General features: G+C 37.9%; 1 protein-coding gene across 7 annotated transcripts in view; it reads right to left on the minus strand.

Annotated features, from left to right (window-relative positions):
• DPY19L4 (dpy-19 like 4) overlaps nt 1–12234 on the minus strand; it is a 69430-nt gene that overhangs the window by 50185 nt on the left and 7011 nt on the right. For 2 of the 7 annotated variants that reach the window (XM_044245276.1, XM_044245274.1), the window contains exons 2-4: nt 11912–12022; nt 11013–11084; nt 2951–3075 (exon numbers count right to left, since the gene is read on the minus strand). In XM_044245276.1, the coding sequence (XP_044101211.1) occupies nt 2951–3075; nt 11013–11084; nt 11912–12022 (308 nt within the window). Of the gene's footprint in view, nt 1–2950; nt 3076–3283; nt 3396–6074; nt 6139–11012; nt 11085–11911; nt 12023–12234 lie in introns of those variants that run through there. The other 5 variants (XM_044245277.1, XM_044245275.1, XM_044245278.1 and 2 more) reach the window with 4 other exon arrangements.

A 12234-nucleotide genomic window follows, 5' to 3' on the forward strand; every position in this document is an offset into this window, starting at 1 on the left:
AGTCCTGCATCAGGCTCTGTGCTCAGTAGAGTCTGCTTGAGATTCTCTTCCCCTTCTCCCTGCTCACATGCTCTCTCTCAAATAAACAATCTTTAAAAAAAAGAAAGAGAGAAAGAAACACCTAAGGTTTAAAATGGATTGTAGCTCATAAGGCATTTACCTTATTATATATAAGGAAAATCTAGAAGGAAAACCAGAAAAAATGCCAAGGACAGCAAGAATAGTAAGGCAGGTAATAAAAAATGATGGTTGAGGGGTGCCTGGGTGGCTCAGTGGGTTGGACCCTCTGCCTTCGGCTCAGGTCATGGTCCTGGGGTCCTGGGATCGAGCCCCGCATCGGGCTCTCTGCTCGGCAGAGAGCCTGCTTCTTCCTGTCTCTCTCTCTGCCTGCCTCTCTGCCTACTTGAGATCTCTGTCTATCAAATAAATAAATAAAATCCTAAAAAAAAAAAAAATTGGTTTAAGTGCTAAAGTCCATAATAAAAAAAAAATTTAAAAAGAAATCAGTATTTTCTATTGCTTTTCCACTTCCTTAAATATCCAGAACAATAAGCCCTTAACTCTTTTCTATAGCAAGAACACCTAATCAGTGCTTTTCAAAAGAAATTTCAGACACAGAGGCAAATCTTAAGTTTCTAAAATTGAGTTATACAGGGTGCCTGAGTGGGTTGGTCAGTTAAGCGTCTGACTCTCGATTTCAGCCCAGGTCCTGAGCATGACCTGAGGGGTCATGAGATGATCTCCTGAGAGATCACGACCTAAGGGGTCATGAAAAGGCTCATGACCTATTAGGGTCGTGAGACTAAGCCCAGCTCCACATCAGACTTCATGCTCAGTAGGGAGTCTGTGACTCTGACCCTTGCCCCACCACCCAACTCATGTTCTCTCTTGCTCTCTAAAAATAAATAAACCTTTTAAAAAATTATTATTAAAAAATTGGGCAATATAGGTAATTCAAAAACCACGAAAAACCTTGCACATTTCATGATAAATCAAGCTTTTGTAAATCTACAGTCTCTGAAAATGAAACTCCTTTATTTTCATGCATAACATTTATCAATTAATGTAAAAGATATCAGAGCAGTTTTTCCTAAGTTTGGCTAACAGAATTTCCTGAGATATATAAATGGGTATTACCCATTTAAAGAGTTCTTACCCACATAAAGAGTTCTATAGTTAAATAAGTTGTGCAAAGGCAGCATTCAAGAAAATGGGTTTCTTTAAGACTTCCTAGAGTATCAGTATATCTTATGCAACTGTGAATCTCAGAGGAAACTTTTTCTAGATCTATTTGACCAGTGACTTTTTTCCCCATTTAGAACTTATTGATCAAAATAAATTTCCTTAAAATGATTCTTTATGAATGGAAACAGATTTGTTTCTAAGATTTCAAAGATATAAACTTTGGATCACTGCTTCTCAAATTTAATGTGCATATGAGTTTCAGACATCTTATTAAAAAATCTCCAATTAGCGGCAACTGGGTGGCTCTGTAGGTTAAGTGGCTGCCTTCAGCTTGGGTCATAATCCTGGGGTCCTGGGATCGAGCCCTACATCGGGCTCCCTGCTCAGTGGAAAGCCTGCTTCTCCCTCTCCCTCACCACTCTGCTGCTTGTGCTCTGTTGCTACCTCTCTGCTAAATAAAAAAATCTTAAAAAAAAAAAAAAAAGATCTCAGATTAGATTTTGATTCTAAAGTGGGGCCTGAGAATCTGCAAATCTAAAAAAGCTCCCAGGTAAAGTCAATGTTCCTAACTCATACAGTCTTATAAAAAACACAGTATTTTTTGGGCGCCTGGGTGGCTCAGTGGGTTAAGCCGCTGCCTTCGGCTCAGGTCATGATCTCAGGATCCTGGGATCGAGGCCCGCATCGGGCTCTCTGCTCAGCAGGGAGCCTGCTTCCTCCTCTCTCTCTGCCTGCCTCTCTGCCTGCTTGTGATCTCTCTCTGTCAAATAAAAAAATAAAATCTTTTAAAAAAAAAAAACACAGTATTTTTTGGTGCATGCCTTCTATATTTTCAAATCTTTGGTTGTTCTCAATGCTGCTTACCCAACAGAATTGCTTGGACATATTTTAAAACACTGATCCTAGACACTTCCCACCACCCCACCTAAGAATATGTGAACTTTTTAAAAGCTCATCAGATGGTTCTATTGTACATCCAGTATTTTCAAGCAAATAGGATATGCTACAGTAATAGCTTTTGTCAAATCAATACAGGCAATTATTCAGCTAAATGTTTTGGTGGGATGAGGTCAATCAATGGCTGCTCAAAAATAAGAACAACAACAAAACAGTTTGGAATAAAAAAGAAAACAAAACTCTTTAGAGTCAAGTGGTAACTCTGTGAACCTTATCAATTCATGTAAAGTATATCTGATTGTGAAGGAAAGTCTGAGAACAAATTTACTCAAAGGCTAAATTATGAGTTATGTAAGTAACTACAGTGACTAAAGGGTCTGTGGAATACACATGATTTAAAACCAGACATTAAACATACTAATATGTAGAGACATCTTAATAAATACTGTCACATATGTTAATCATTTCCATACCCCCAAAACATTCTAATCATGTAATCTAAAAATTAAAATATTTTACTACTGAAATGTTTTTGAAATGTAAACTACCAAAACTAGTAAAAGTATGACTAAACTTGGTAACATTTCACTGTCATTAAAGGCCCCTGATAGATTAGTAGCACCATAAATAAAAAGCATCCTCATAGTTTTTATTCCATGGCCTGGAAATACATTGTGTTACATTTTTCAAGGTTGATGTTTTGACTGTGTTTCAAAATAGCTCCTACACCATTTTGTGTCTAATGACTGTACATAAGAAAGCACTTGTCATACTTACACATAGAGTATGGCTCCCTGAAAAATACATTATTTAGATTAAAGTTAAATACTCAAACAACTTCCATATGCTCAAAATTCTTTCTTCTTACCTGCCTGTTGGAAAACCAGAATTTCCGTTCATGGTATGCTGATAAATAGAGAGCATACATCATACCACTAGTAACTGCTGCAAGACAGCCAATGAAAATCTTTGCAAAGCGCTGAAATAATACATCTGAAAAAGCATATTAAAAGTAATCAGATGTAGATGATATTTATATTAATCCACTTCTATTTTTAAAAAGTAATTAAAAGGTAGTATATACCCTTGATGTGAGGAAAATGGCATTCTAACTCTGTGTTCCTCCTCCCCAAAACCTATATCCCCAGTCTAATGAGAAAAACAGCAGACAAATTCCAAAAGAAAGACATGCTAAATATACCTGACCAGTATTCCTCGGAACAGTCATGGTCACCGAAAACAAGGAAAACCTTAAAAATTGCCACACCCAAAAGAGTCTAAGGAGACATGCTGACTAAATGTCATGTGGGATCCTGGAACAGCAAAAGGACATTTGGTAATTAAGCAAATCTGAATAAAGTATGGATCTTTTTTAAAAATAGTGTATTATGGAATACTATGCAGCCATCAAGAGATACAAAATCTTGCCATTTGCAATTACATGGATAGAACTAGAGGGTATTATGCTAAGTGAAATAAGTCAATCAAAGAAAGACAACTATCACATGATCTCTCTGATATGAGGAATTTGAGAGGCAGGGTGGGGGGTCATGGGGGTTAGGGAGGGAAAAAATGAAAATACATGGGTTGCGAGGGAGACAATCCATTAGAGACTCTTAATCTCACGAAATAAACTGAGGCTTGCTGGAGGGTAGGGGGGTAGGGACCTTGGGGAGGGTATGTGCTATGGTGAGTGCTGTGTGAGCCTGATGATTCACAGACCTGAACCCCTGGGAAAATAATATAGTATATGTTAATAAAAAAAATAAAAAATACAAATAGTGTATTAATACTGGTTCCTTAACTGTACCAAAAATACCATACTAATACAAAATGTTAATAAAAGGGGAAATTCTATGTGTGGGCAGAAGGAGGGTGTAAGAAGGGAACTCTGCACTATCTGTCCAGTTCTATAAACCAAAAAGGATTTCAAAACTTAAAGCCTACTACTCAAGGAAAACAATAAAAGGTATGTACTACCAAACATCTAAAGAAAAAAATACAGGTTCATTCAGAATTACTATCAATAGCGTTTCCTATCAAGGAATTTTTTTCTTTACTGAGGAATAATTTACATACTATAGATTACAGCCATTTAAAATACATGTAATTCAATCATTTTTAATGTTTATATATTTAAAACATCATATGCAATTATTATATATATGTAACTATTTCTTGATGAATAACATAAGACACATGTGAATTTTCTACACACAGGATGATTTAATCCTGCTCTACTCTAGCTATTAGGTATAACAAGCACAGGCCTAAGGGCCCAAAGCCCAATGCTTGATTACTGAATGATCTGTAAAACTCAACTTGCTGATTTATGAGGTTAGCTAAACTAAAATCTAAGCCATTTTCAAAATATTATTTAATAAATATTAGTTTTCATGGAACACTAGAGACATTAGTAGACAAAGCAGTTAGATATGACTAAGTCAGTAAGAATTACATTGAAAATGCTTGAAAAACACTTTACCCAATAAATCAAATATTAGTATCAGTAGGATACAATTGTTTTAAAATTACTGTTTTCAAAAGCATGGCCTGGCACATAGTAAGAGCTCAGCAAATACTACTATTGTTGAGATACAGAAGTATACATGCAAAAATATATAAGATAGTTAATTAAAGCAATGTTAACACAATATGAACTATAAAAAGCTGGTAAAAACATCAATGGTGGCAGTTTGGCAAAGGTGCTTCAAAGTTTCCGAACATGTGTCCTGGTTTGTTTTTTTTTCCCCCATTAATTCTCTGGAATAATTTTTTGCTCATTAATTCTTTAGATAATGGCAAGTTAATCCTAATTGTCAGGGGTTATTACAAAAAGTATGTAAACCAAATCCTACATATAAATGCCTTACCTTAATACTAAATATGGTGTTTTCAAAGTTTATTGTGAAGAGTCAAATATGGAATAAGAAAAAAAGAGCACTAAATAAATATCAGTAACAACAATACAGGGCATAGTTAGGTAACATTTAAAGCAAAGGAAAAAGTTAAGGACATGTTAGGAAAAGAAATGCAGGATTCCATTTCACAAAAAGGAAAAAAAGAAAAGAAAAGTATAAGGGCACTGAAGAAAATGTAAGTAATACTTGCCAAAACTTTTGTTCTATCTACTGGAATTATTTATACATTTTATTTTATAACACATTTCTCTATTTTCCACATTTCTAGAAATAAAAAAATATGTTTTTGTATTCAGGGGGAAAATACTATTTTACAGTAGTTAGCTCTAGATTGTTTAATTATCTTCCTTGTATTTTCCAAAATGTTTTAAATGACCACTCTATTAGTAAGCTTTTCTATGTTTTTAAAAAAAAAAAATTACCCCAAACCACTAGTGGCTTACAAAATACAGGTTTATTTCTCACTTATGCTACTTGTGGGTTTGGAGCCCATAGTGATTCTCCACCCAATTCCACACTTGAGATTAGCTGTGGCTCTTTTTGTATTTTCTTCAGAGTCCCAGATTGGGGTCAGTAGCTATTCTTATGAAAGAGGGTAAGAGCAGGAGAACTGGACGCCTGGATGGCCCAGTCATTCATTTAAGCATCTGCCTTCAGCTTAGGTTATAATCCCAGGGTCCTGGGATGGAGCCCCACATCAGGCTCCCTGCTCTGTGGGGAGCCTGCTTCTCTCTCTCCCTCTGCCTGCCACGCCCCTTGCTTCGGCTCTCTCTCTCTCTCTCTTTCAGACAAATGAATAAATAAAATCTTTTTTTTTTTAAGATTTTATTTATTTATTTGACAGACAGAGATCTCAAGTAGGCACAGAGGCAGACAGAGAGAGAAGGGAAGCAGGCTCCCTGCTGAGCAGAAAGCCTGATGTGGGGCTCAATCCCAGGACCCTGGGATCATGACCTGAGCCGAAGGCAGAGGCTTTAACCCACTGAGCCACCCAGGCACCCCCTGAATAAATAAAATCTTAAAAAAAAAAAATAAGGCAGGAAAACAGGCAGAGAATATAATGCCTCTTACAGTTTCTGGTCAAAACTAGAACATGCTACTTCCACAGACAGTCCATTGGTCCAGGCGAGTCACATCAGTAAGCCTGACAATGAGGGAACAAAGTATACACTGCCTCAGAGATGCACTCCAAATGACATGGCAATGGAAATAAATGGATAATTCACTTTAGGGAAAGGAGAAAATACTTGCAAATGAAAGAGTCTATCAGGGTCTGTCCCATTTGTCACAAATATTCACTTCACTCCAAAGGCAAACCACTCACTCCTTCTCAAGAAAGACACCCTAGGAACAGCTTATTCAGCTTGTTTCCTGCATGTATGTATCATTTTAAGACCTGAATAGTTATATCCTTTTTAATCTAGGCTGATAGTTCTTTTAACGGTACATCTCTCCTAAAAGCTTAGCAGGCAATTCTCTTCGATATTCACTTAACAGAAATAAAAACAAATGCCCACAAAAAGATCTGTAGAACTGTGGTCACAGAAGCCTTACTCTTAATAGCTAAATACTGAAAATTACGGCACCTGGGTGGCTCAGTCGTTAAGCGTCTGCCTTCAGCTCAGGTCATGATTCCAGGGTCCTGGGAACAAGTCCCATGTCAGGCTCCCTGCTCAGCAAAGAGCCTGCTTCTCCCTCTCCCATACCCCCTGCTTATGTTGCCTCTCCCACTGTCTCTCTGTCAATTAAATTAAAAAAATCTTAAAATAGGGCGCCTGGGTGGCTCAGTGGGTTAAGCCGCTGCCTTCAGCTCGGGTCATGATCTCAGGGTCCTGGGATCGAGTCCCGCATCGGGCTCTCTGCTCGGCAGGGAGCCTGCTTCCTCCTCTCTCTCTCTCCGCTGCCTCTCCATCTGCTTGTGATATCTCTCTGTCAAATAAATAAATAAAATCTTTAAAAAAAAAAAATCTTAAAATAAAATAAAAATAAATAAATAAATACTGAAAATTACTCAAATGACCAACAAGAACAGAATAGATAAAAAATTATACCAACATGAATGAATCTCAAAATGATTCACTTAGCCGAGCTAAATGAAAAAATCCAGACACAAAAGCATACATGTTATACAATTCCATTTACAGGAAATTCTACAACATGCAAAACTAATTAATAAGAAGAGTAGTTATTGGGACACCTGGGTGGCTCAGTAGGTTAAGTGGCTGCTTTCAGATCCCACGGTCTGGGATTGAGTCCCACATCCAGCTTCCTGTTCAGTGGGGAGCCTGCTTCTCCCTCTGCCTGCTGCTGCTCCTTCTCTTGCATAAATGAATAAATAAAATCTTTTTTAAAAAAAGAGTGATTGGGGGCACCTGGGTGGCTCAGTGGGTTAAAGCCTCTGCCTTAGGTCATGATCTAAGGGTCCTGGGACTGAACCCCACATCGGGCTCTCTGCTCAGCAAGGAACCTGCTTCCCTTCCCCTCTCTCTGCCTGCCTCTCTATCATCTCTGTCTGTCAAATAAATAAATATGTCTGTGGTCTCTGTCTGTCAAATAAATAAATAAATAAATCTTTTAAAAAAAAAAAAAAAAGAGTGATTGTCTTCGGGGGTGGGGAGGAACAGGGAAAATCTGGAAGGGGGTACAAAGAAACTTTCCAGGGTAATGGAAATGTTCTGTATCATGTTTCAACTGTACTCCTGTGTCAAAACTCATTTAATTAAATGCCTAAGAGTCTGTGCGTTTTTACTATAAGCTAATTATAGAAGTATACCTCAGAGATGATACAGGCTCAGTTCCAGACTACTGCAATAAAGCAGATATTGCCATAAGCGCACTAAGTGAATTTTTTGGTTTCCTGGTTATATAAATGTTAAGTTTACACTACACTGTAGCATTATGTCTTTAAAAAAAATACATATCTTAATAAACAGTTCATTGCTAAAATATACTAACCATCACCTGAACTATCATTAAGTCATAATTACTGACCACAGATCACTACAAGATATAATGATAAAGTGTGAACTACTACAAGAATTACCAAAATATGACACAGAAACAGGAAATGAGCAAATGGGGTTGGAAATGGTGTTGTTAGACTTGCTCAACATAGTGTTGCCACTAACCTACAACTCATTAAAAAAAAAAAAAGATATCTGCAAAGCACAATAAAGTGAAGCACAATAAAAGGAGGTATGCCTGTACCTTAATTTTTAAAAAGCAAATCACTTGTTTTTGTAAAGAACAATCTTGTCAGCTTTTTACCTACTTGATTCTAGTCAGCTCCTTGTTCCAACAACTATACAGAAGTCCTCCCCCGCCTTGTGTGCGAGGCATAACGTTCCAAAATCCTTAATGGGTGCCTGGAACTGTGGATAGTACTGAACCCTAGTTATACTATGCTTTTCTGATGAATACATAACTGTGATAAAGTTTAATTTATAAAGTTAGACACAGTGAGAGATTAACAATAACTAATAATAAAATACAACTATAACAATATGTTGCAATAAAAGTTATGGGAACATGGTCTCTGGCTCTCAAAATATCTTATTGTATTGTACTCACCCTACCTTGTGATGATGTGACATGATAAAACACCCACGTGATGAGATGAAGTGAGGAAAATGACATAGGTATCCTGAGGTAGTGTTACACTACTATTAACTTTCTGACAACACGTCAGAACCTGGGATTATCTGCTTCTAAACTGGTGAACACAGAAAACTGAAATAATGGAAAGTGAAACTACTGGATAGGAAGGACTATTGTACTTACAATTTTTTTCCTAGACGAGTCTCGGGAAAGTTTAACTACATGTATTTTGAGCTTATTAGGCTACTGTGGAACCACACGCTGTGTTATTTTCCCTGAATACTTTGTTCAACTGAAAAGATTTACTAGGAAATATCTTCATCCATCCATATATTTTAACAAACTCTGCGACAGCCTTGCCCTGAGGAGTCATCCTAGTCATTCACCTTTATTGCTCAAGGTATTTCTCAATTTTCTGGATTTTGCTAGTTAAAATAGACAGTTCTAACTCAACACTACAAGTCCCAGAAATTCTGGATCCTCTATTTTCCTGCTTGCAAATAGGATAATTCTGTTCTAAATTCATTTCTTTAATCAAAGAGATGTAATCAAATGTAGCTGATAACCAAGGCACTCTAGTAACATCCTATTTTACAATCTTGTTACCTAAAATAATTAAAAAAAAGTAGCATAAAAATTGCAACAAATTCATAAGAAATGGTTTCTTAAAATGTTTTATCACTGCATAATATGGACTATTGTTTTTCTAGCTTCCAAAAAAATTTCCTTGCTGCTAGCCCCTGAACTAGCTCCAAAGATGATCTACTGCGTTTATCTTACTTGAGAAATATATATATAAATGGGCCTTTAGGGGCACCTGGTTGGCTCAGTCAGTTAAGCATCTACCTTTGGCTCAGGTCATGATCCCAGAATCCTAGGATCAAGTCCAACATCATGCTCCTTGCTCAGCAAGAGCCTGCTTCTCCCTCTGCCTGCCACTCCCCCTACTTGTCTGCCCTCTTTTTCTCTCTCTAACAAATAAAATCCTCAAAAAATTTTAAAATTTTTTTTAAAATATGGGCCTTCAACTCTCTACTTAGCGGGAAGCATGAGAAGGCTTTCAGCCTCTAAGGACAGCATGTTCTCCAGAGCCATCTTCATATACAGTTCAGTAGTTTAATAGAAAAGGAAGGACCTCCAGAGGATGGAGTCAAGGACCACAGAGAACACTGAACTGGGAAGCTACTTCCAAGGAAAACAACTAGGGCTTAATAAAGAAACATCCCTAGCCGGGATAAGGAGCCCTCATATTTATCCATAGCAGTTATGAAATTTCGTAACTGCTATGGACCAGTGACTGATATTTCTCTCACTCTTCTTCTTTCTGAATGGAATCATGGAATGCCTTTATTTTGCTTATCCTGTCCCTGTCCAACAATATATCCTGGGAGGGGGACATGTGCAGAAAAGCTAACATAGCAGCCCTGCAACTGCCTTATGGAGAAAGGCCTGCTTGCAAGGTAGGGCCTTTGTTGGAATCTGGAAATTTGGACTTCAGAAAGGTTCCCACCATTCTCTTACCAGTTAGTTTACTGTACCTGACCTATTTGTACAAACGATGTGGTTTATGCTCACTACTTTCCTTCTGGAAATCCAGTTTTGGTATGTGGTAGGTAAAGGGTACATGACCAGCCACCAACAAAAACTCTGTGCAGGGGGTGCCTAGGTCGCTCAGCAGGTTAAAGCCTCTGCCTTCAGCTCAGGTCATGGTCTCAGGGTCCTGGGATCAAGCCCTGCATCAGGCTCTCTGCTGAGCAGGGAGCCTGCTTCCTCCTCTCTCTCTGCCTGCCTCTCTGCCTACTTGTAATCTCTGTCTGTCAAATAAATAAATAAAATCTTAAGAAAAAAATAAACAAAAAACTCTGTGCAGGGGTGCCTGGGTGGCTCAGATGGTTCAGTCTCTGCCTTCTGCTCATGTCATGATCTCAGCGTCCTAGGATCAAGCCCTGCATTGGGGTGTCGACTCAGTGGGGAGTCTACTTCTCAGTCTCCCTCTCCCTCTGTGTCTCCGCCTGCTCATGCTCTCTCACTAAATGAATAAATAAAATCTTAAAAACAAAAACAAACAAACAAAAAATTCCATGCAGTCATTAATAAGCTTCCCTGGTAGACAAAACTTGACAAATGTCCCAATTTGACGCTGAAGGAGTTAAGCACAACCTGTGTGAATCCATTAGTAAAATAATCAGTGAAGCTTATGCCTAGTTTCTTACAGACTTTAGCCCTAGGCCTTTTCCTTTTGCTGATTTTCTTTTAGCTATTTACTGTAATAAATCATAGCTATAACTATTCTGAGACCTATGAGTCCTTCTAGCTAATCACCAAACATAGGGGTGGTCTTGGAAACCCCTCACACAGAGCACATAACTTACCTTTTTAATTCATAGATATATGGAGCAGAATGATTCATACCTGGCCCTGATGTAGACAGGACGACCTTGGGCCTCAAGACTGCTTCCAGAACTAGTAAGACTGAGTATCTTCCTTGGGGTCAGAGAGGCAGTGAATGTATTTTGGTTGAGGGAGAAAAGTAAATATTTATGACCAAAAGGAAAGAATGTGGTAGAGAGTTATATTATTATTCCCACTTATTTGGTCCTTTCTTACGAAAAGATTATTGATCTCTCTCCCCACTACCATGTGACTTGCAATGCCTCCCTGTAGTCAGGGTATACTTCTCAATTTCACTGTCTGGATTGTTTATATGCTTCCTTGGGTCACAGATAGAATCTGAGTACAAGTGACTGAGTGTCAGTTCAGCAGAAAATTTAAGAGACATTGCATGACTCTGCCTATTCTCCTGCTCTTTTCCTCTGTCTTAAAAAAAATATTCCAGGGGCACCTGGGTGGCTCAGTGGGTTAAGCCACTGCCTTCGGCTCAGGTCGTGATCTCGGGGTCCTGGGATCTAGTCCCGCATCGGGCTCTCTGCTCGGCAGGGAGCCTGCTTCCCTCTCTCTCTCTCTCTGCCTGCCTCTCCATCTGCTTGTGACTTCTCTCTGTCAAATAAATAAATAAAAAATCTTAAAAAAAAGAAAATATATTCCAACTAGGGGCTGTTCCTTCACGACACATGAAGCTACACCAGCCAATGTGAAGCCACAACATGAAACATTAGTCAGAAATAAGCATTTTTTGTAAACCAGTGAGATTTAGGCTTTGTTCTACAGCAAAACCAAAGTTGACTGATAATACCATGTAATTAATCTCAAAACAGGTATATGCATTTAAAATATTAATATAAAATATAATACCTAGCATACAAAAAGCCATTTTTATGGTAGCACAAAAACTCCAAATTTATCTAACTTACGTTTTGGAGCTCTTTCAGGAATTGGAGTGTCACTGATTTTCTCTTCTTTGACAGATTCCTTATTTTCTGAAGACTTCAGCTTTTTTCTTTGGCGCAGTTCTACTGTTGGTCCTTAAAAAATTTAAGATGTTATTGCAAAATGTGTACCAAGTTGTTCTAATCTATAACCCAAACTAATCCACTATTATTATACTAAGGTAAAAGTCACACGGAGACCTCTTAGTATCAAAGATTAACTTTCTTCACAATTAAATAAATTATTCATTTAGACAGACTGTCTTTCATACAGAAAGAAATTTAGGTTCTGCCTTCCACCAGTGCCT

The sequence above is a fragment of the Neovison vison genome, chromosome 4, assembly GCF_020171115.1.
Source record: "Neovison vison isolate M4711 chromosome 4, ASM_NN_V1, whole genome shotgun sequence".
Lineage (NCBI taxonomy): Eukaryota > Metazoa > Chordata > Mammalia > Carnivora > Mustelidae > Neogale > Neogale vison.